The sequence below is a fragment of the Aethina tumida genome, chromosome 7, assembly GCF_024364675.1.
Source record: "Aethina tumida isolate Nest 87 chromosome 7, icAetTumi1.1, whole genome shotgun sequence".
NCBI lineage: Eukaryota > Metazoa > Arthropoda > Insecta > Coleoptera > Nitidulidae > Aethina > Aethina tumida.
In genome coordinates this window covers 14,816,316-14,838,337 of record NC_065441.1, presented here as the reverse complement: position 1 = coordinate 14,838,337, position 22,022 = coordinate 14,816,316, and the positions used below count along the sequence as shown (strand labels likewise).

Below are 22,022 nucleotides of genomic sequence, written 5' to 3'. Positions count from 1 at the left end.
ATTAACTATTGCGACCTTTACGCATTTATAGATAAAATAGAAAATATTAAATAATTATTCACCTCTGATAAAGCAGATAATAAATGATAACAGTTTTTAACTGATATTTGCTAGTATACGTTCATAAGAAAAATATTTGGCTCCTTCAATTTTATTTTTTATGAGATTTTTCGGGAAAAATGGCCCTAGATGTAGATAAAATAATCTATCAGTTAACATCACCTGAGGGTAAGTATGACTTATTGTGTCTCATCTAAGTTATTAGTCAAAAAGTAATAAAATATGTTTCAATTTGTATTTATGTCGTATTAATAATGAATTGCTCTCATGTAGCTTGTCATTTTTTCAGTTCTGCATTCAAAAAATCTGAAGAAAATAAATTTTAAAAAGTCCGAAATTATATCATTATGTCAGAAAGTACGAGAAATTTTTCTAGCACAACCAATGCTCCTGGAGTTGGAATCACCTGTAACAGTTGCGGGTAAGTTTCAACTGGTCATAATAAATCACATAAAAATAATACAATTTTAGGCGACATACATGGTCAGTACAAAGACCTTTTAAAACTATTCAATAACAATGGATTCCCGCCGGACGCAAATTATCTATTTCTTGGAGATTATGTAGATAGAGGAAAGCAATCTCTAGAAACTATTTGTCTATTGTTTGCCTACAAAATCAAATACCCCATAAACTTCTTTCTGCTTAGAGGCAATCACGAAACAGAAAATATTTGTAAATTTTATGGATTCTTTGATGAGTGTAAGTATTTTAGCCATTCTTGTAATATATTTACTTCAGCATTTTTAGGTAAACGACGATACGACACCAAAATATTCAAAACGTTCTGTGATGTGTTCAACACGCTTCCAGTAGCTGCGGTCATAGAGGACAAAATATTTTGTTGTCACGGAGGTTTAAGTCCAGATTTGTTCCGTCTCGAACAAATTAGGGAAATTCCAAGACCTGTAACGATACCTGTTACAGGTTGAAAGTTTCAATTAATAACCCACACCAAGTCTTAAAAGATTGTTTTAGGTTTGTTGTGTGATTTAGTATGGTCAGATCCAGAATACGATTCCGGCTGGAGAGCCAACGATCGAGGAGTTTCGTTCACATTTGGTCCAGATATAATTGAAAGCTTTTTGAAGAAGCACGACTTAGATTTAATTGTTAGAGCTCATCAGGTACATACTGTAATTAATAGTATAATATAAAATTAATGATAATTTCGATAGGTTGTGGAAGATGGTTACATGTTTTTTGGAGGAAGAAAATTAGTGACTATTTTTTCGGCACCCAATTACTGTGGATATTTTGAGAATGCGGGAGCTCTGTTGCGGATAGACGAAAATCTTCTTTGCTCGTTTCTGGTAAACACACTTCGAATTTAGTAAAATTATGTACATAACATTTATTTTCAGATTTTGAGGCCACAAGCAGCCGAATGTGAATTTATATCTGCATCAAGTTTCTAAATATACAAAAATGATATTAATTATAAATTTGTTACATGTATTTTTTACCATTCGTAGGTAAAACATTAAGCTATTATACGACATTTATTTTATGTATAAATAATTTTTTTAATATGCATTATTTGTATTTTTCATATTTATCTGTTTTACATTAAAAATTAATTTTATCTATAAAAATATCTTTATCTGATCATGATATTTCAAATTTTGTTGTTTTTATTAATATATAAGATAAAAGTTCTTAATAATTTTACATATTTTTAGAGTAAATTAAAATTACATTATTTTTATTATATAGATCGGAAAGCGTTTGATCCTACTTAATTTTGAAGGAGAGATCATACACGACAGAGACGGTAAGTCTTCCACTACGGAGCAAATTAGCAGACTTTTACTGTCTCTGTCGTGCCAGATGTCTCTCTCAAAATGCAATCGAATCAAACGCTTTTCGATTGGTATAACAATAAATTCTTGTTATTAAATTATCCTGAAGGTTATTAAACAGATTCTTCCTTATGGAAAGTATCCTCGAGTCCGGCCGACCCATATCTATATTTCTTTGTTGTTTACTAAAGGGTACTGTTATGTTTCAAGTTGAAACTTTCAACCCGCAAGCATAGAAAACTTAGATTAGTGCCATAGTAGCCTAGAGGCATCCCAAAATTATATCTTTTTCGTCCTCGATTCCAGTTTATTTCTCTCTATGGTGGTCGGTTTGCCTACATTAATCCCCAGAAGAAGAAGAAGAAGTATACATACTGTTTGTATGTCACTCTTACCTGTGAATAGTTAAATAGTACTTTCTCTCTTTGTATACCTCTTACAGATTACAGAAGACTGCCATGTTGAAATAGAAATAGTTCAACCGCCTCTAGCGCTAGCATAGATATTCTGTCGACAAAAGAGTTATTGATAAATAAAGTTTTACAAGATTTTTCAATTACAGTTTTTTAAAAATTATATTTCTCGTAATAGACAAATAAATATATATAATTAAAAACGGAAAATACGTTCCAATTTACAGATTACTGCTAATGTTTCCTAAGTTCGGACGTGAATGTCGCTATGGTATTGGGAATTTGGTGTTGCAATATATTATCTGTCTGTGATCTGTAGGTTTTCTATGGCGAATGACGTGTTTGACGTGTCAAATTTGACATTTGTGAACATTTGCCACTGTTATATTTTAATTACATATTATTAAATTTAAAAATCCAAATGAGTGTGTATATTAAAAAAATATAATCTTTAACTGTCAATAAATAAAGTCCCATAATTATAAAGACTAGTCCTTAAATTATAAATATGAAATGTTATCTAGAAGAAAAGGAAAAGTGCCTGAAAGTGATCATTCAGTGCTAATCGGAAATAATAGTTTCTACACTCAACACAACAATATCAATTACGTAAATTCCGCTTATCCAAATAATGTCACTCCCGACTACTATTTAGAAGAAGGTAAAAACATCCAACCAGTAATTTTGTTCTCCAACATTACAATATGTTTTTAGAAGATCATATTGAAGAGTGTGAACCAGAATACATAATGACTGCAAGGGACAGAACCAGTGAATTTGTAAATACAATTCAAACCCTACAGGGAAGAAATATTGCCAGGGCTGTGGCAGCCAGGGATCCCCGAAGATCAAAGGTTATACAAAGCCATTCAGAGTTTATGCTTATTGCAAAGAATATTGGAAAGAATATTGCCAACACATACTCCAAATTAGAGAAACTCACATTGTGTAAGTATTAAAATCTTTGAAAATGTTTCATAGAGTAGGAGTGCATGTCATGATTAATGTTCTAGAAAGTGTAATAATTACTTACACATACACTTGTGCATCCATTAAATTTGTATATCATGACCATGACTCAAACAATTATTTTATATTTTTTTTATAGTTTAGAATTATGTGTGTGTCTTATAAGATGGGGTAAATTAATGTAGGAAAAATATTAATCATGGTAAAATTTGTCTTAAGAACACAAAACTTTTCAGTGGCAAAGCGAAAGTCGTTATTTGACGACAGAACTGCCGAAATCCAGGAACTGACCTATATGATAAAAGGCGACTTGAGCAGCTTAAACCAGCAGATAGCCCAGCTGCAAGATGTTTCAAAACGCCAGCGGGCCCAAGTCAGGGGCAAACATCTCCAGTCGCACTCCAGCAGCGTCGTGTTGGCCCTGCAATCGAAACTGGCAAGCATGTCGTCCGACTTCAAGCAAATATTGGAGGTCCGTACCGAGAATCTGCGACACCAGAAGTCGCGACGGGACCAGTTCTCTCAGGGCGGTTTGCCGCCGCCGAACGTTACCAACCAGAACCAAGGATTGTTATACCAGGAACAGGATCAGGTAAGCATCAATCTGGAGAGTTCCGCGCTGCTGCCGCAGCAACCGCAACAGTCGCAGCTTCAAGCGGCGTTGATGTACGATGAGACGGATAATTATCTGCAAAGTCGGGCCGAGACTATGCAGAATATCGAGTCGACGATCGTAGAATTGGGAGGAATTTTCTCACAAGTACGTTAAAACAAATATTATGTATCGGTTGTCGTCTTAATGTTTGATTTGCAGCTGGCTCATATGGTAAAAGAACAAGAGGAGATGGTAGATAGAATCGACAGTAATGTGGAAGACGCACAGTTGAATATCGAAGCGGCCCACGCTCAAATTTTAAAATACTTTCAGTCGGTTTCCTCAAACAGGTGGCTCATGATAAAGATATTTGGAGTTTTGATATTCTTCTTTATATTCTTTGTGGTATTTCTAGCGTAATATAATATAAATACATTGTGGGAACTGAAGGTGTATATAACTATTATGACCAATCAGTGACTTTGTGTATATTTTTACTTTTAATGTTTTGTATATAATATTTATCATATATTGTTGGCAATTAATAAACATTTATAAGTAATTTTTGTATTTTAACTTATTGCTAGTTAATAAACAACAAACTTTGAACTTGATACTTTTATTTTTTAATAACATTCACACCACATTATAATAATGAATATATGACAAACATATATTATTGGCAATTAATAAGTAATTTTTGTGATGATAGATACAAAAAACAATCTCTCTTAAAACTTATTTGTTTTAATGATATTCACGGTTAATATTTGTTTTACTTGATTATAACTAAATTGTAATTTGTAACAAAAGATCATAATAAAGTATTTAATTCATCATAGTTAGTAATTTGATATAAACATTCTTCAAACGCTTTAAACAAAAAAAGAATTCTTCAGAAAATCTAAAAAATTTACAGTATAAAGAAAAATATTTAATTCGTACTTTGGCATATAAATTTACGTTGCTGCAATTTTTGTCTCCCTCATCTAACAGAAACTATAACTTAATCGTTTTACACAATAAACGTTTTTATAAATAATTACATTGTTTCTGTGGCTAATCATCTTGGATTTCTTGGACTTCGGGTATTTCGGCGGGTTCTTCAGTGACGTCGGCGTTCTCGAACGAATCCTCATCTTGTACCTCGATCTCAACAAAATTCTTAATAAAATATTTAGCGATACCGTTTTAAAATTATACTACCTCTATAAAATTGTCCGTCTTCGCCGACTCCTTCACGACCATATTCACGAGCTCCATCGCCTTATCAGTTGACACTCCCTTTCCTAAATTCGCCGCTGCTTTCCTGATGCGTGCTTCTTTGGGGCTGTAATAGTAACTAAAATTGAAGTATTAATACATATTGACATATGGAATTTGTTCTATTACTTGGGATATTTGATTTTGTGCACTTCGTCTGCCTTTTTCGCTTGCGCGTAGTAGACTTGTTTCTCTTCTGGTGAAAAGTTCTTCCACATATTGCCCAGTTTTATTGATATGATCTTATTGGAGTCATCTAAAAAAAAAATAATGACGACCACTCGATTTATAAAATATAATTTTTATTTACTGGGGTTCTCTATTGCCAGTTTCCTCCTCCACTCGTTGGCAAAAATCATAAACGCATTTGGTGGTCTGGGAACTTTTTCTGGTATGTCAATTTTATAAGTGTTTTTAGTACTTGTACCAGCGAGTTTCTCTATTTTAATTACTTGTGAAGGTGTTTTCTATAATCATAATAAAATAATTTTCAGAAAAGCATGTATATTTAAAACAAATTTATACCTTTAGTTTTTTTAGTGAACCACCATCATGTACAAAATATGGATGGTCACATTCATGAGGCGATTTCGGTCTCTACAATTAAGTTTTATTTAATTAATTAGTTTTAATTCAATAAAAAAATTACTCACACTTATTGGTGATGGGTTTTCTGTACTATTATTTTCCTAAAAAAAAATATTAAAAATATATAAAGTATAAATTATTTTATTGTCATACAGTTTTAACAGATTTATCCATAGTTAAATCAGTGGGTTTTTCAACCTGAAACAATAATACTGTATATTAATTAATTACAAAATAAAACAACTTACATTTTCTTTGGACTCAGAAATTTCTGATGCCAATTTTCGTTTTTTTGGCGGAATATTCTCATTGCTATTATTTTTAGGCAGTTTATCTGTTGTTTCTTGTTCCTCTTTCTTAACTTTTTGAGGTTGAGCACAAAGATTTAACTACAAAAAATATTGTTGTATGTAATGTAAAATATCTATTGTGTAACTTACAATAGGTACAAATAGTTTAGCCGGTTGTGATAATAAATTAACATTATTTGAATTATTATTTACAGTAGTATTTACTGTACCACCTATGCTATTTGTGGCATTAGCTACATCTTTAACTTTCACAGAACTCAATCCCTTGATCTGTAAAGTTTCACCCAAATTTAAAACTCCCTGCAAGTCCCCATCATAAACATTGGTCTGTCCATTGTACATAAACTCAATGATGTACTGTAAATCTCGAATGTTCACACCATTCAATATAACACAAGGGTTCTTCTCTTCATGATACTTAAACATTTCCTAAAACTCACAATTAGAAAACCTAGCTAACACCTTATAAAAACATACTTCAAAAATAACACTGGATGCCGCAAGAACAATCTTATGTGCCTTGATGAAATGGCCCTCACAATAAAGTGTGACATCGGTCAATGCTGCACTGGATTGTTTGGCTTGCAGAACTTGGATCAGGTTTTGCGTAAAACTGTTCCATTTTAGGTTGTAATGATCGCCCCTTAAATTTATCTTTTGTTCCATCGTGTTGTGTTTTCGCAAAACGCGTGATAAATTATTAATTATTCACTGCTAAATATAACTCATGGGCTGAGCTTGTTTGGCTGTAAATTAGAAATTTTACAATGGGCAATCGGGGGATTTTATCAATGCAGTTGTTTAGAGAAATCAGGGGAAGTTTAATTGTTAAGATTCTGATTATTGGACGAAAAACAATTCGCACAGAAACACAACAATCGTTTATCACTCTATGGCGCCATCTATTCGAAACAATTGTGAAAATTGTTTTTCCCTAAAATGTTTATTCTTAGTAATCTTATCATGAATGTTGTTGGTTAACAATTTTTTATTATCGTTGAATAATATTTTTCCAATTTTATAACATCAATTTGGTATAATTTGAACATTGTTTTCGGTAAAAATATAGTTTGGACGTTACTTACAATTTTGTTTTAAATTTACTTTTCTTTTTATGAACAACTATGTGAATGTTATAATAATAAAAAGTTAGTTGGTTTATTTAATTGTTTCCTTCTATTTTAGTATACATTTTTTTTCTGTTAACAGGTCTCCTTTCCTTAGTTTCTTTCGTTATAAGAGGTTGGCGATATTTTTGCAATTCCCACACATTTATATATTATTCTAATTAAATAGTACTGACAGCAGAATGTAATTTAACATAACACTAATATCCAAAACAACTCAACGTTGGACTGTCAGTGTCAAATGGAAGCGTAAAAATGGCACAACTTATGACCACATGCAAGAATGGTGGGAAATTATTTTGAATAATCGCGCGTTAACCACGAGCGGAGCAGTTCCTGTGCCGACCGCCAATCAGACGTACATTTCGCACATTTCCGGTCGGCTTTTTTCAATGGATGACTCCCTTGTGTTGTGTCAAACAGTTTTATAACGTTTCGCAAATCAGACCGAGACCGGAACGTGGTGTTCGCAGTCCAACAGACTAACGACCCTGTGTTTTCAGTGGGGGCGAGACTTCGTGAGTGATACAATTACGACGTAGGACTGTAAAAAATGCCGTCAGCCGCATCTAATGTCAAAGTAGAAAAACAAATAGGTGATACTGCGTTAGCGGACAATTCGACGCCTCTTAGGCAAGCAATAACAATAATAGAGCATAAAATTAGGAACTTAGAGAAACGAAAGGTAAGGACCGATCGATTCCTGATGGGGATCCGATCGGGATTTTTTAACACGACCGGAAATTTTCACCACTTTTGACACACATACCGTTTTTCTACGGTCGTTCATGCATTTCCCAATCATAATCACTGTTTCGCAAAGTTCGCATAACTTTTATCAAATTCGTGCCGTAATATAATTGAGTTTTACCGTTCATGTTTTGCAATTATCAGCTTTTCACTTCCATGTTTTTTGATGTTTCAGTCAAAATTAGAATCATACAAGGAATTGCAAAACGCTGGCAAAACCCTAAATGAGGATCAAAAGACTGCTGTAGCCAAATTCAACGAAGTTATTCAAACATTGGAATTTGCTAGGGACTTAAGTAAACAGTTTATGGGTAAGATATGGTTCAATTGATTGACCATGTTTTATGGTTTTCATTGTTTATTAACATTACTAGATAAGCTTTTTATTAACAAATTTAATATTAATATCTAATTGGAATATTTGTTGTTCAGATTAATAAGAATTATTATTACTCATGTAAATTTTTTAAATGTATAATAACATATGCTATACTAAAGTACTTAACTGATTCATTGATAACAGCATGTTTTTCCAAAGATTGTTTTTTTTTTCTGTATGACCTGAAATTCAAGTTCAACTTGATTTTAATTAATGCTAGCTTAGAGGACAATAAAGAACTGTTCATGTCAAAAAATACTGATTTTCAATTTTTATTAAAAATTGATCCTTTTTGACAAGTATGTAATTTTCTTTTAAAAATTATGTTTTAAACATTTATATCAAAGACATAAATGAAGTATCAAATAAAATATATACAGACAGCTTGTTTTGTTCTCACTAATAATATGATGATATAGATAAATATAATTCTAGTAATTTGTATAACTTATTAGATAAAAACTTAAATGTAAATAATATATTGTTTAAATGTTTCAAGATATGTCATCATTTCTGTTCTATCAATATTTTAATATTGTGTTTAACTTTTGTTAAAAGATATAAAACTGACAACATAAAATGTCTGGAACCTAATAATTCCACATACTTTATGCATTCAGTAAGGAAATGTTGCTTTAAAATTATTTAACTATAATTTTATTAAATATTCTCAGAAATATATCACAAACAGTTTTTATCAACTATGTTTCTCAGGACTTGTCAACGTTAGCGAGAAAGATGCGAAGAAACAGGCGAAACGAGAAGCGGCTCTGAAAAATCAACAGGAACTGGCCAGGCTAAGGGAGATTTTACTTGTGCAGGATGCTTTAAACCAAATGGGCAGTGAGTCTGTAAGGGATGACTTTCTCAATGGGAAAAATGGAGCAGCTCAACTAACTGAATCTGACCTCAAGTAAGAATTCCACACACGTAAATAATTAATATAATTATAAAATTGTTGGTAATATTTATTTAATCAATTAATAACGTAATTGTATAATTAATGTTTTTTTTCAGATTATTGGACGATCTGTACCCCGCGGTGACGCCTAAACATGAAGCCGGCAATCCGACTGCCTTCACGAATGAAGTTCAAGCTGCTGCTGAGCACTTGCTCGCAGTCGTCGATGGCAAGCAAAAGGAAGTGTTTGGTGGTACCTATTGTCAGATCAAGGAGGTCCTCGGCAAAATCCACGAGAGTGGCTACTTCGACCAAGCTCAAGTGAGAATCACATTTAAATTTTATCTCATTAAAATGCATGAAATAGGAAACGAAAAAATTTAGTCCATTTCATGTTTAAAATAATTGCAAGGAAATTTTCTATCATAATTTTAATTAAATCTTGGTGTGTGCTTGACTAGGTGTTTGAGACATACGTGGAAACGGAAGTCGCCGCCGAACAACAAGACCTCACAGCTGACGCGCCCCAACAGCCGCAGTCCGATCAGCTGCCGCCCGCAGCTGCCGCCCATGACTTGACTCTCCATCAACTACCCATCGAATCTCTGACACTGGACGGGTTGTCGCAACAGCAACAACAGCAGCCTCAGCCCATGCACGTGGCTGGCGGGCAGGTGCCCCCTCCGATGCAGCAGGCACCGCCGCCGCACGCGGTCCTCGAGCAGCCGCCAACGCAGCAGGTGATCGACCAGTTGGTCGGCGCGGCGCCCGTAGGACCCGACAAGCTGTACCACCAGGGCCCACCGCCGCAGGTGCAGGCCGTGCCGCAGCAGCAGCCGCCTCCGCCACGGCCCATTAGCGAGGTGCTTGGTGCTGGCAGCTTCTTCTTCCTGCAGGTTAGTTGATTTGAGCAGTTTATTCTGATGGCGTTTAACTAACCGTTTTATTTTTGACGTTCAGGAATCCGAGATCGACCCTCAGCCTGATCAGATCCCGTCTCAGACGTTCACCAACCAGAGTTTCGTTTCTGGCATCCACTTGCCACCGACTATGGCACTACCGCCCCATTTTCAGGCACCGTTAGCCAACTTGCCTCCAACGTTGAACAACCTGCCGCCTCAGCCGCAACCGCAGCAGCCGCAGACACAGCAACCGCCTCAGCAGCCGCAGGTGCCGGTCGGCGTGCAGAAGAACGGTGGAGGAATGTTGGTTGACGAAAGGGATGCGCAATTCGGCGACGAGGTGCAGAACAATGTCAATTTGGCGCACAACAATGGAAAGTTTGCGCCCAGGAACCAGAACTTTTACCAGAACAACGGCTACAAAGGGGATTTTAATAATAAGGACTTTAAAGATGGGTACAATAACAGGCCAAGACAAACCAGGAACGGTAACGCTAGACCTCAGACTAGGCATTGAAATTGACTTTGGGAAGAGTTATCACATGTACATTTTTATTTTTAATTTAAATTTATTTGATCTTTTCCTGAACTGTATTAAATTGAATGCATCAAAATTTTAAATTAATGTAATTCTAATGATGATTATTGAATAGAATGCTGTAAGCTAATAGTTGCTTCGGTAATTTTTTTCTTAAGGAAATGTACAAATTTAAAACCTGCTTCATATTGTAGATTCCGCAACTTGGTTTAACGCATTCTGTTTTAGCGAATATAATTGAACTTTAATTAACTGCACAATTTTACAATTTTGATGGGTTAAAATTAAGAATCAACTCTAATTTCCTATCGGTGATTTTTTTTCATTTTATTTTCTAATTTTTTACCAATATCAGTATATTACCTCGAGTTCTAGATATACACATTACCATAAAACTCACACGGGAGTCGAAAGAGATTATTTATATCATTTTTAGATACGTCGAATAATCTAGGGCTTGAATCTAATTTAAGAATTAGATTTAAATATTTTAATATGAATTTGGCTTTACTTATGTATTCCTTTTAGTCTCTTTATTATATATTTGGAAAATAAAAATATCTGATATCTGACAAAACACTTGTTTTATTTGTAATTTTGTGTATGTATTAATTTTCTGGACTGAGATTCTCAATTTTCATAGTTACATATGATAAATCAATATTTTATAACATCATACATTTTAATTTTCATATATTTAAAATCAAATCTCATCCCCATGTTTCAGTATAATTCATAAAAATAGAAGAGATAATTAAAATCTCTTTACAAATGGTTGTCACATATGTTAAATATACTTGAAATAAAATATCTAATTAATATATTTAATTGTCCTCATCATTTGTAATTCCTCTTAAATACAGTTGTATTTTCTCTAAACTCATTCCTTTAGTTTCTGGAATACAGTAATATACAAACAAGAATCCAAAGATTGCCAATATTGAAAATACAGCAAATGGAATATATAGTCCTACATAATCTTTGGTAAATTGAAAAAAGAAAGACACAATTATTATAAGTATAGAAAAAAATATATCCGCACTGGCCATTGCAATTGCTTTAACTCTGGTGTTGAAGAATTCACCCAATAAAACTACTGGGGTGGACGCTAAACCAATATTAAAGATTAACACATAAATTAAAATACCGATCACAGGTATAAATTTGTAGTAAGTTTCACTGAAATCTACAGTAGCACTAAAATAGAAGTAAATGGATAAAACTGCGTTGGCAATTCCAGTTCCAATAAAGGAAAATATCAGCAATGGTTTGCGTCCAGTTTTATCGATTAGTGTTGAATTCAACGAACACACCATTAATTGCAACATGAAATATATAATGGATATTGTAGAAGGAGATAATCCGGTGTTGACATCAATCAAAATAGTTTTCACATAAAAACTAATTGCCGTTATTCCAGTCGCTTGTTGGAAAAATCTCAGGCCAAACGTGATGTACACTGCTTTTCTGTTTGCTGGATCAGTTATTATCTCAAACACACTAATTTTGGAAGCCTTTTCTTCTTTGAAAGAGTTGACAATTTCTTTCAAGGTGTTTTCAACTTCGACACCGTTGTTAAATTTGTGCAAGCTCTTTTCCGCGTCACTGTGCCTGTTTTTCATTATCAGATAGTATGGACTCTCTGGCATGCAAACAAACGTCACAAATTGTAAAACAGGAACCACAGCACATATATATGCTGCGACGTCTATACCAAGTAAATTTCCAAAGATGTTGAAAACTAGCTGTCCCAAAATGTGCAAAACTTGAATTAGAGAACTTAAAAGGCCTCTTATCTCAGGTTGTGAAATTTCACCAAGATACATAGGCGCAACCGTGCATATAATTCCTCCTGACAAACCAGCAAGAAACCTAGCAGACATCATAAAATATATTGAAATGAATTGAGCCAACATAATCCAACAGACGAAGAACAACGGTGAAGTAAGCAGAATGGTGTTTTTTCTTCCAATCCTGTCAACAATGAAGGCTCCCACTATACATCCCACAATATTTCCATATTCTAGTATAGTAATTATGATAGATCCTTGTTCACTGGTTATGGGCATTGGTGAGTCGGGTGACTGCAGAACGGGTAAGGACGGTGAGGGCCACCCATAATGCATTCCAGTTGACATCATACTCAAACATCCTAATTAAAAGCTCATAAATTTACAAAATCATGCTCACAATAATTTAAGATGAAACTATTAAATTACCTGTGAATGCGGCGAGATATTGATATAGATAATTGTTAATTGCAATTTTCATAATTATAAAGTAACAATCACATTTACAACCTTTTGTGTTTAAAACCAATTTAGTTATGGAGCGCTTTGGGAAATTTTTAGGAAATAAGTAAACTTAATTTTGATCTTATAATCCGAAATGAACTGTATGACATCAAACTGACTTAAAAAACAGGTGTTTTACTCGAGTACAATTGTTACTCTGTTCGTTCACCACTAGTGGGACAAGTAGAATATTCCATGATATGTTTACCACACAAAACTAGACTTCTTTCAATAGATGTAAATCGTATTGTTTAAATAATTTATCGCCGAGTTTTGTGTGTTATCAATTAAATCCATTTGTAAGCAAATAACGTCGTACTTTGATAGTTGGAAATATTTTTTATGGCAATGATGATATGATGTTTTGCCAATGAATTGCGACTTCATAATTAATATTGCCAAATTAGTAAAAAATGCCAATTTGGGCAATATAAATATCGATTTGTATATATAATGATTTACATTTCAAAGTACGTCCCAGGGATGTCTTATCTAGGACTTACCAAGAGCGTCCCATGTTATGCGATAGACTAATTTCAAGATATCCCAGATAGGCGTTACATTAATGTCAAATAAAATTTTAAATTAAAGGAGAAATGTACAAATTTGAGTTTGTTTCATATTTTAGATTCATCAATATAGTTTAGGTTCTACTTTTTTCCCACACCCATACAGAGGTTAGCTGTATCATTTTTAGATATATGTAATATCAAGAATTGGTATTTAATTTATAGTAATAATATAATTATTTAAATATTTTAATTTCAATTTAACTTTATACAATTCTTAGTTTCTATTAGGGATATTAATTATTAATATAAACTTCTATCTATAAATCAAATTTATTGATAACTCCAAAGAAAGTTATAAGTATTATATAATGTATATAAATATTAAATGAACAGAGGAGTTGGACAAAATTCAGATTATAAGTGAGTTCCATTTTGTAAACAATTTAGCTTTCTAAATTATTTAAAAGATGGAAAGGAATTATTTCCAATATCTGTTCATGTACAATATCTTTAATTTACGTATAAAATTAAAAATCAACGAATATAATTAGTGAGTAAATGAAAGGAGAAAGGAATTAAAAAACTAAACTCACAAACTGATTAAATCTACTTTGTGTTTAGCAATCTCAACTGCAGTTGATAAAACACTGTGTTCTGCTTCTTCATAAGTAGAACCAGTCCCCAACAAAATAATTCCATTATTAGCTTTCAGCAACAAGATCAGTGGGCGGGGTCTAAACGTTGAAATTTCATAATCAAAATTCATCAAATATAAATCCGTTTTAAGCTCTTGTATAGTTTTTAGACGCTTCTGAAACATTAAATTAAACATTGTATTTATTATATAAAATTCAGGTTGAACAAGGCTTACAGAATTGGTAACAGGTGACTGTGTAACTTCAATTTTGACATTGACTTTATGGGGTTGCATATGCTCCAATGTCAGTCCTTCGATTGCTCTGATAATTTCATCGGTTTTTAGGTCCTGTGCCGTTGATAATCCATTTGATTTATTCTTCCCAGGTTCTTCATAACAGCGACTGTCATCCTCTTGCAATCTGGAGCACAAAATTAACGTATTAAAAAGAAACGGAAAGTTATAAATATACTATACTTTTTCCACATTAATTCGGCGGAGTGTTGTTTTGCGGCCTTTTTGGTCTTTCCGTAACCGAAAGTGTTATTATTCATAAATGTACACTGAATTACAAATGTTCCATTAATCGGAGCCTCATCGCTGTAACATGGTTGTCGTTGCCTATAATGATTGGCAAATTCATTTACTTTCCCAACATAATTTACTTCCGCTGAAACGTGGATTAAAATAAAATCTAACACTACTATGTTTTATATAAATTACCTATATAATTGGACGAAACATCTCTGTAAATGGTATCGTTTGAAGTCCCGCTTTTATTAGCTGTCAATAAAATAAGCATATTTTGTGCAGCTAGAAACTTGGCATCCTTTTTGGATATACCAGTCACTTCTACAGTCCGATTGCTGTATTTTAATCTGCATAAGAATTTGGGTGATTGTGCGGTTCCTATTCCTATAATATCATAATCGGGCATGCTTAATTTTTGAGTCACCGCAAACTCCTGAAGTTTACTTATCGGATTTTTGGACATCTAAAAAATATGTTGACAAATGAAAGTTGTGACACGAGAGAAATTCAACGAATTTAATGTGAAATTTGCCAAAAAATGTAATGTCAAACAGAAAAATTTGTTACTTTTATGTTCACAATTTGATAAAATTATTTTAATAACGAGTATTAGAAAAATAAAACAAATATTAATATTTTAAAGTAAATTAAATGTTCATATTACGTGTTTTTATTTTTTAAAGACGGTGTTAACGTCATCTATTATCGATACATTAAACGTTAGAGTTAATATCAATTAAGTTGAAAACATGATGTGGTCTAAACTTATGTTGTGCAATTTTATAAATTAATATATATATATATATATATATATATATATATATATATATATATATATATATATATTTAATATATATATATTTAATATATAAGCTATGTAAATTATATAACACGGTAATCTATGATATTATTTATGGTATAACCAAAAAGAGCTGGGGAAATCCCCATAATTAACCTATATATTTGATATATGCATAAAACAATGTATATAGTTTTACTTACCTTTTCCAGATGTGTGCACAATAACTTAAATCCACACAAAACCCACAAGGTACAGATAAAATATTATTGTTTGTTTCGAATTTAGAAGACGCAAGTAACTTTATCTAATTACCCGATGTGAACTGAGGATATGGCAACGAAATTGCAGTATGCAGTATTTCGCTGTTTCTTTAGAAATAGTCTAGATGTCACTCTAACCACTTCTAGCAGTGAAGTATTTCACTGATTACACATAACAGGTGCAACAGCAGTAATTGCTCTATTCAATGAAATAAATTCACATAACACTGATACTTCTTGTGGAACCTACTTTCGCTTATTTACTCTATGTCGATGCAATGGGAGGTTACCTGGTCGAGTGGAAGAATGATAAACTGTGGGGATTAGATAATTAAACAATATTTTCAAAAGTCTCATTGAATAATATTTTTCGTTTCCGAGAGTTCATTTTCTCTGATATTATCAAAACTACCTATTCCATTTTTTGAAATCATTTTTTGTTAACAATTTATAGAGAGGGCGCTTTGCAATTTGCTATATTTAAATTATTATTAGGATAAATTCTTGACTATTATGACGTACTTAATATAAGTATCTTAAAATATTTCGACCAGGAGTGTTGTTTGGGGCAATATGTCATAATTTAATCATCAGAACAATTTTTCTACAATTCCCAATTTATTGTTTAATAATAATAAATAATGGGCAGATAGAACTGAAAATTAGAGGTTCCTATAATCAATTAATTAATAATTAAACTTAGAAAATATAGATGGCGATAGAATTTGTGCACCTTCAAGTACTTTCTAAGAACTACAGATATATAATTACTATAAATAATAATAAACTAAAAGTCATTTTATTAAAAGAAAAATAAATTGAATTTTTTAGCTATCCACTATTTTACGTATGACATCTAATTTGCAACGCCATAATTGAAATTTGAATATTTCCATTAATAAATGATTTTATTAGCAAAAAAATAATATTAATTTAAGGGGCATATAATTATAAAGCTGAAAAATTAAATTGCTCAAATCTTGGTAAAGTAGACTGGCATTCCGACCAAAGTCTGAAAAAAAATAATTAAATTTGTAAGAAAGTAAGCTATTTAAAGGATGTACAATTTTAAATTTTATGTTTGGTAGTCTGTGTTTATCAATTAATTGTATTTTGTTGCTTTCTATATAACAGAATAAAAACAACTTTTATTTCTTTCTTATCATACAATAATAATAATTGGTTTTTCGATGCAGATACATCGTGTCTAAGGATATAATTCAAGACTCCAACATTATTATTATTATTAATTAAGTATGTATAATTGTGAAGTTATAACTTACTTATCCCACATTAATTCAGCCGCCTTATGTTTTGCTCCCCTTTTTGTTTTTCCAAGACCTTCTGTTCGCAACTTTAAGAAATAACAATTGATAGCAAAACTGTCTTGAACATGTTGTCCGTCCTTGTATTGGGGCTGTTCTACGCCCCACTTGCCGGCCAACTCGTTCAACTGACTAATGTAGTTAAACATACATTTTGAGTCTAAAAGTTGTTTATTATAAATGTAAATTTTGGCATTGGGTGATAAACTTACCTAATGATATCAACGATTGGTTTATATGTAACAGAATGTTCGGAGCGATGTTATTTTGCCCCAAGTAATTCAATATATTTACCGCCGCATAGGATTTTGCGTTCTTTTTATTTAATGCCACTACTGTTGTTGAGTATCCCATGAACGTTACAGTGCATTTGAATTCTGGGTTTTGAGGGGTACCGACACATTCGGTTACGTATTGTGGAAAAGGCTTCTTTTCGCGCATGGCCCATTCTTGCAGTATGGATATTGGATTCTTCGACATTTGTAACGTTAGAAACGCACTTTATTTTCATTTATAATCATATCTAAACGACGGTTAGTATTTATTAGGAGCATGGCAACGATTTGAAACATTTGAAGCCTACTTGCTAATAAAAATATTTATTTCAGTCTAGTTACAAATTATTTATTCACAAACGACATGCAATAATTTTTCAGCAGTTTTATCATTCCATCTAAACTAGGTTTTAATAGATTATATTCATGTTCCACAATTTTTTTCCTAGCTTTGTATACTTTAAACCAGAAAATCCATAGTGCAGCTAAAAATATAAATAGTAAAGTTATTAATAAAACTTTAGATACAACAATTACTTACCTACAACCAATAAGTTAACGACTTTCTGTGATGTATCTCCACTTTTTAAATAATATATAGCGTAACCTGAAGAGGTTGTGAGTACTAGAACTGCTATAATTATCCATGGTAATATAAAATTTGGCTGCTTCTGAAAATTATGTATATAATATACACTCTTTAACATATTTTTTGTAATACTAACAGCAATAAATCCGTAAATAAAGCCAGTTATTACGAGTAAGTGGATGGTTATTCGCAAAACATCTAATTTGATGCTGCTAGAGTCAAAGGGAAGTTCATTTGCGATGAAATTCCAGCCAATTTCGTAGATTCGAAGGGACACCAACGTCTGAAATAAAAACACTTTAAAGTGCACACCCACATGATGTTAACGAAATATACATCGTGATAATAGTACGTTGAGGTGCGGCCTTTGTAAACATTAAACACAGATTTTTCCCATAGGCTATTGAACTTATTTTTAAATAGTTAAGGCAATTTACAAACTATAATTTAACTGTAAAATCTCAATTAATAGCAGCAATTAATGACCAGTTAAAGGGGCCTGTGATATACTTACAATGTGAATAATTGACACAGCCACACACGATTTATCCATATCTATTGGAACTACAAAATTTGCATATCGGGTGCCCGATAAGCTATATTGTGTTTAAACAGATGCGCGGTAAAACACCCAGGTAACGTCTCTTATTAGCAACAAAACAAGGGATTGAGTACTTTTAATTAAAATTGATTCATTAACATGGTTATGTCGCAGTTGTAGGATGAGCTTACATGTGATCACATTTTGTGCTTTCGTAATACTAACAACAAAACCACGTGTTACTGTAAACTTATGAAATTAAAATTGATTAAAATCTAAGGTATTGAACCAGTGACTCACAATATGAACTAAACTGGACTATTTTTAAACGGTCATTAGGCTACTTACTTAGGGCGATTAAAGGAACTTTTATAAAACTTTAACGATAGTTGAATGATAAATTATATAGGGTTTCTTAAACTCTCTTTTATTGATTTTTTACTGCGTGGGATATAACAGATACAGGCATTATGAAATAATAAAATAAAACTGAACTAGATGTTTATTATGGCCACTCACTAATTAAATTATTGGAGAACGGCGATAATAAAAATTAAATTTTTCTCCATAAAATCTTATTGTAAACTAGTGAAACATCACATCCGCGGCGTCAGTGTATTATTAGACTAGAAAACGACAAAGTTTCGGATAGGAGAGGCGTCGGGACGTCTGGCGTCTTTCGATTTTATTTAACCAGCATCCATCCATTCAGTTGGTCCACAGATATGCCAAATAGACGTGCTGGCCAAAATCATTCCAAAACATTTTAACATCTATAATAGATCGTGTGAGATTTTTTCGTAGTTTTATAACTGGATGATTTATTCGAAGTACCGTCTAAAAATAAACTAACGTATTTTAGTGCAGTGAGAGTACAAGAGAAGAATTTAGGCCTTTTACGCGGTCGGGTTTTTTCTTGTTGTTAGTGAAGAGTTCGTTTGGTAAAAATGCCTGAAAAATTTCTGTTCTGCTTCAACTTGAAGAGCGGTGCTATGGCAATGGCCATGATTAATTTGGTGAGTAAAGACCGTCGTGAAGGTGTTATCTATGGCCTCGTAGTACGGAAACAGTGTTTTAGCAAGGTTCAACACGAAGCAATTTGCAAATTGGCATTTAAAGGTGATGAATTAAAAAATATAGTACATTGAAAATCGAGACAACGAGAGAGTTTGGAATTTTTTGTCTGTTAACCAACTAATAGGAGAAACTAGAATAATCGATAGATTTGTTATAAAAAATGAATAAAACATATAACTTATAAATTTAAGCAAAATGAAATTCACTTTTTATTAGTTAATTTTATCCTATAAATAATTACTAACATTAAATAAACATAATATATAAATTTATTTATTAAAAATGAAAGTTTTTTTGACTTAATTAATTTTTTGATTTTGAAAATAATTATAAGAAATACTTAAAAGAAGTAATAGAAAACCAATAGGATTTTGACTATCTCATGTTAAGTAAAATAACAACAATAATACTCTATAAAACACATTAAACTGATAAAAATCAATTTTCCGACAACGATACATAAATTGATTACAATATTTTAAGGTTCCCATTTAGAAAAGTATGATAGAATATTCATGTTCTAGACATAAAAAATTAATAAGAACACAAACATACATTAAATGTGAATAATAAAGATATCAATAACCCATATGTATAAATAAAAGTGGAAACAGATAAAGATCATAATAAAGAATATATAGATTTTCATTAACTGTGTGGTTAAACAATGGAGTAAAGATATTGAAGTAATTTAAAATAAATTTTCTAAATGTGAAATTATAATTAAATATTAATATAAGAATAAATTAGGTAATTAAACATATTAAATGTTTAATTACTGTTACAACATAAATAGTCCACATTTTCAACCCTTTTTTACAGTAGAATTATAATTATGATGTTTTATTTAAGTTACTGTATTCTCAGAAATATAAAATAAATTATTTTGTCAACAGTAAATAATTTTTAATTCCGTGGTTTCTTTTTAAATTAGTATCATGTGGAAAATTGATCATCAAAGGAACAAATTTCAATCAGTTGGTAATTTAAAATTTTCAAGTATCTTTTGAACCGAATTCTTGGGTCTTGTCCAAAATTTTAGTAAAACTGGAAACAATATTATCTGGCATTGTGTTTTGTTTATGGGATATGTTTTACTGACGTTCGTGTCCACAAAATTGGTTGTGGTATTGATTAAATATTATTTTGACCTTTCAACACATAAGTTTTTTTTATTGTTTGACATAGATACAAATATTCAGTTTTTAAATAAATATGCATGCAACAATTCTTTAACTTTCAAATGAATGAAAATTTAACCCGCAACGAGCGTTTAGGTAATTGTAACAGAATTTGAAAGTAAATTTTTTGCAGGCTTTCGGTGTAGCAGCAATTCTTGGTAGCGGCATCGAACTGAGCTATAACGAAACCCATGAGGAACGATTATATTTCATCCTGGGAATCGTGATGGGGGTCTACAATCTGGTTTGTGGTGTCGTTCTCATTTACGGGATCATTAATGTAAGAAAGAAATCATTGTGATATCTACACACAATTGGGTTCAAACAATGTTTTGTTACAGGCTAAAGAACGTATTGTTCTTCTTTACATGCTTCTTGAACTGGTAAATTTGATGATACTCTCCATATTTTGTGGAATGAACATGATATTCAAAGAGTCCATTTTGCTCACGATGCTTTTTTTGATTTGTCGTAAGTATCTGATCAATCATAATGATTAAATGGTAAAAATTACATTCTTCGTGATTATAGCTTTCGATTGAATTAAAATGTTCATGTTATCACTAATAAGACCTCAAATCAACATTAGAATAATTTACAAAGAAAGTAGTGTGTGAAATGAAATAAAACTATGCAATTTTTAATTTAATGGAATATTTGCTATTTAACTTTCTCTTGAAGTAATTAATTTTTTTCTTCATACAAGTTACATTTATATCATATTATATAAATTTGAAGACAAATCGATTTTTGTATAATCAACCACACAAAATTTACGCACGTTTCAAGGAGATTGAACATATGTGTGAAACCGTTAGTTTATCGTCAATGTAATTAGTTAATTATACAAATCAGATGAGAGGTTCACCTTCTAAAATGTTGTTTGTTCGTAGTCTAAACAAAATATCTAAGTTAAAATATTTCAAATTCAATCAAAATTTGTTTATATTTTGTCAAAAAATTATGAAAAGGATTAAATAAAATCTGTTAATTAACTAATAACTCACTATTTTATTATTTTTTTCAGTAATACTATGGTACAACTTGCATTGTATGTATGGCTTTTATAAAGAATTGGCAGAGTTCAATTCAGTTAAGTCAGGGGTGATAGAGATCACCTATAATGGTCAAATCAACCCCTTGATGACTCTTCCAGAAAAAGCTGTGGACAACACTGCTGTTTAAAGTTACCTTTATTTAATATACTTGTTGTTCCATTAATTTTTAATAAAATATATGTATTTAACTTGAATTTGCGTTTATTATTCTTCAAATCAATTTTTTGAGTTATAGATGTCAAATTAAAGATAAAATACCTGAAAAAATGAATTTCAATGAATTTCAGTTTATATATTTCAAATCTTAATGAATTTTATTTATTTCATTAGAAACTATATTTC

At 31.8% G+C, this 22,022-nt stretch overlaps 8 protein-coding genes across 14 annotated transcripts in view; 4 read left to right on the top strand and 4 right to left on the bottom strand.

Moving 5' to 3' along the window:
• Window positions 1-21,874, top strand: part of LOC109602506 (uncharacterized) — a 181,663-nt gene extending 159,789 nt beyond the window's left edge. Inside the window, exons 1-5 of one of the 3 annotated variants that reach the window (XM_049969511.1) lie at window positions 19,019-19,151; window positions 19,227-19,380; window positions 20,756-20,902; window positions 20,964-21,093; window positions 21,650-21,874. In XM_049969511.1, coding sequence (XP_049825468.1) covers window positions 19,312-19,380; window positions 20,756-20,902; window positions 20,964-21,093; window positions 21,650-21,807 — 504 coding nt within the window. In that variant the 5' untranslated portion in view covers window positions 19,019-19,151; window positions 19,227-19,311 and the 3' untranslated portion in view covers window positions 21,808-21,874. Of the gene's footprint in view, window positions 1-19,015; window positions 19,381-20,755; window positions 20,903-20,963; window positions 21,094-21,649 lie in introns of those variants that run through there. The other 2 variants (XM_049969513.1, XM_020018887.2) reach the window with 2 other exon arrangements.
• LOC109602507 (serine/threonine-protein phosphatase PP1-beta) lies at window positions 5-1,594 on the top strand. The gene is made up of 7 exons (XM_020018888.2): window positions 5-228; window positions 350-481; window positions 532-762; window positions 811-987; window positions 1,039-1,187; window positions 1,239-1,373; window positions 1,425-1,594. The coding sequence occupies exons 1-7, from the start codon at window positions 180-182 to the stop codon at window positions 1,476-1,478; spliced, it is 927 nt and encodes a 308-aa protein (XP_019874447.1). The 5' UTR covers window positions 5-179; the 3' UTR covers window positions 1,479-1,594.
• LOC109602501 (syntaxin-5) lies at window positions 2,609-4,401 on the top strand. Its single transcript, XM_020018882.2, has 4 exons — window positions 2,609-2,936; window positions 2,990-3,223; window positions 3,481-4,004; window positions 4,059-4,401. The coding sequence occupies exons 1-4, from the start codon at window positions 2,789-2,791 to the stop codon at window positions 4,257-4,259; spliced, it is 1,107 nt and encodes a 368-aa protein (XP_019874441.1). The 5' UTR covers window positions 2,609-2,788; the 3' UTR covers window positions 4,260-4,401.
• Window positions 4,752-7,318, bottom strand: LOC109602510 (protein jim lovell). 5 transcript variants are annotated; one of them, XM_020018893.2, is made up of 11 exons: window positions 7,087-7,318; window positions 6,479-6,747; window positions 6,131-6,430; window positions 5,939-6,079; window positions 5,844-5,888; window positions 5,756-5,791; window positions 5,628-5,699; window positions 5,413-5,569; window positions 5,232-5,358; window positions 5,046-5,181; window positions 4,752-5,003 (listed from the first exon to the last, which is right to left on the bottom strand). In XM_020018893.2, the coding sequence occupies exons 2-11, from the start codon at window positions 6,665-6,667 to the stop codon at window positions 4,899-4,901; spliced, it is 1,308 nt and encodes a 435-aa protein (XP_019874452.2). In that variant the 5' UTR covers window positions 6,668-6,747; window positions 7,087-7,318; the 3' UTR covers window positions 4,752-4,898. The 5 variants fall into 5 exon arrangements, with proteins under 5 accessions (XP_019874452.2, XP_049825465.1, XP_019874453.2 ...); XM_049969508.1 differs by lacking the exon at window positions 7,087-7,318 and having other exon boundaries at window positions 4,752-4,991; window positions 5,046-5,169; window positions 6,479-6,995; XM_020018894.2 differs by lacking the exon at window positions 7,087-7,318 and having other exon boundaries at window positions 4,752-4,991; window positions 6,479-6,993.
• On the top strand, window positions 7,402-11,175 carry LOC109602509 (caprin homolog). Its single transcript, XM_020018891.2, has 6 exons — window positions 7,402-7,813; window positions 8,054-8,189; window positions 8,972-9,170; window positions 9,275-9,479; window positions 9,620-10,054; window positions 10,119-11,175. Exons 1-6 carry the CDS (start codon window positions 7,682-7,684, stop codon window positions 10,575-10,577), a joined length of 1,566 nt encoding a protein of 521 aa, XP_019874450.1. The 5' UTR covers window positions 7,402-7,681; the 3' UTR covers window positions 10,578-11,175.
• On the bottom strand, window positions 11,268-12,884 carry LOC109602496 (facilitated trehalose transporter Tret1-like). Its single transcript, XM_020018875.2, has 2 exons — window positions 12,818-12,884; window positions 11,268-12,750 (listed from the first exon to the last, which is right to left on the bottom strand). The coding sequence occupies exons 1-2, from the start codon at window positions 12,867-12,869 to the stop codon at window positions 11,423-11,425; spliced, it is 1,380 nt and encodes a 459-aa protein (XP_019874434.2). The 5' UTR covers window positions 12,870-12,884; the 3' UTR covers window positions 11,268-11,422.
• On the bottom strand, window positions 13,779-15,682 carry LOC109602504 (uncharacterized). Its single transcript, XM_049969510.1, has 5 exons — window positions 15,575-15,682; window positions 14,765-15,035; window positions 14,519-14,711; window positions 14,276-14,462; window positions 13,779-14,215 (listed from the first exon to the last, which is right to left on the bottom strand). Exons 2-5 carry the CDS (start codon window positions 15,033-15,035, stop codon window positions 13,994-13,996), a joined length of 873 nt encoding a protein of 290 aa, XP_049825467.1. The 5' UTR covers window positions 15,575-15,682; the 3' UTR covers window positions 13,779-13,993.
• Window positions 16,524-17,485, bottom strand: LOC109602502 (uncharacterized). The gene is made up of 3 exons (XM_020018883.2): window positions 17,172-17,485; window positions 16,918-17,119; window positions 16,524-16,646 (listed from the first exon to the last, which is right to left on the bottom strand). Exons 1-3 carry the CDS (start codon window positions 17,437-17,439, stop codon window positions 16,583-16,585), a joined length of 534 nt encoding a protein of 177 aa, XP_019874442.1. The 5' UTR covers window positions 17,440-17,485; the 3' UTR covers window positions 16,524-16,582.
• Window positions 21,875-22,022: the final 148 nt, after the last annotated feature.

Coding starts and splice junctions, on each gene's coding strand:
- LOC109602507 (XM_020018888.2), top strand. CDS start 180: ATGGCCCTAGATGTAGATAAAATAATCTATCAGTTAACATCACCTGAG. Junction 482..531: donor ATCACCTGTAACAGTTGCGG/GTAAGTTTCAAC, acceptor ATACAATTTTAG/GCGACATACATGGTCAGTAC. Junction 988..1,038: donor TGTAACGATACCTGTTACAG/GTTGAAAGTTTC, acceptor AGATTGTTTTAG/GTTTGTTGTGTGATTTAGTA.
- LOC109602501 (XM_020018882.2), top strand. CDS start 2,789: ATGTTATCTAGAAGAAAAGGAAAAGTGCCTGAAAGTGATCATTCAGTG. Junction 2,937..2,989: donor CGACTACTATTTAGAAGAAG/GTAAAAACATCC, acceptor ATATGTTTTTAG/AAGATCATATTGAAGAGTGT. Junction 3,224..3,480: donor ATTAGAGAAACTCACATTGT/GTAAGTATTAAA, acceptor AAAACTTTTCAG/TGGCAAAGCGAAAGTCGTTA.
- LOC109602510 (XM_020018893.2), bottom strand. CDS start 6,667: ATGGAACAAAAGATAAATTTAAGGGGCGATCATTACAACCTAAAATGG. Junction 5,792..5,843: donor TGGATAAATCTGTTAAAACT/GTATGACAATAA, acceptor ATTTTTTTTTAG/GAAAATAATAGTACAGAAAA. Junction 5,004..5,045: donor AGACGGACAATTTTATAGAG/GTAGTATAATTT, acceptor TATTTTATTAAG/AATTTTGTTGAGATCGAGGT.
- LOC109602509 (XM_020018891.2), top strand. CDS start 7,682: ATGCCGTCAGCCGCATCTAATGTCAAAGTAGAAAAACAAATAGGTGAT. Junction 8,190..8,971: donor CTTAAGTAAACAGTTTATGG/GTAAGATATGGT, acceptor TATGTTTCTCAG/GACTTGTCAACGTTAGCGAG. Junction 9,171..9,274: donor CTAACTGAATCTGACCTCAA/GTAAGAATTCCA, acceptor GTTTTTTTTCAG/ATTATTGGACGATCTGTACC.
- LOC109602496 (XM_020018875.2), bottom strand. CDS start 12,869: ATGAAAATTGCAATTAACAATTATCTATATCAATATCTCGCCGCATTC. Junction 12,751..12,817: donor ATATCTCGCCGCATTCACAG/GTAATTTAATAG, acceptor GCTTTTAATTAG/GATGTTTGAGTATGATGTCA.
- LOC109602504 (XM_049969510.1), bottom strand. CDS start 15,035: ATGTCCAAAAATCCGATAAGTAAACTTCAGGAGTTTGCGGTGACTCAA. Junction 14,463..14,518: donor GCCGAATTAATGTGGAAAAA/GTATAGTATATT, acceptor TTTGTGCTCCAG/ATTGCAAGAGGATGACAGTC. Junction 14,216..14,275: donor AGTCACCTGTTACCAATTCT/GTAAGCCTTGTT, acceptor TTAATGTTTCAG/AAGCGTCTAAAAACTATACA.
- LOC109602502 (XM_020018883.2), bottom strand. CDS start 17,439: ATGTCGAAGAATCCAATATCCATACTGCAAGAATGGGCCATGCGCGAA. Junction 17,120..17,171: donor CCAATCGTTGATATCATTAG/GTAAGTTTATCA, acceptor AACAACTTTTAG/ACTCAAAATGTATGTTTAAC. Junction 16,647..16,917: donor GCTGAATTAATGTGGGATAA/GTAAGTTATAAC, acceptor ATTTTTTTTCAG/ACTTTGGTCGGAATGCCAGT.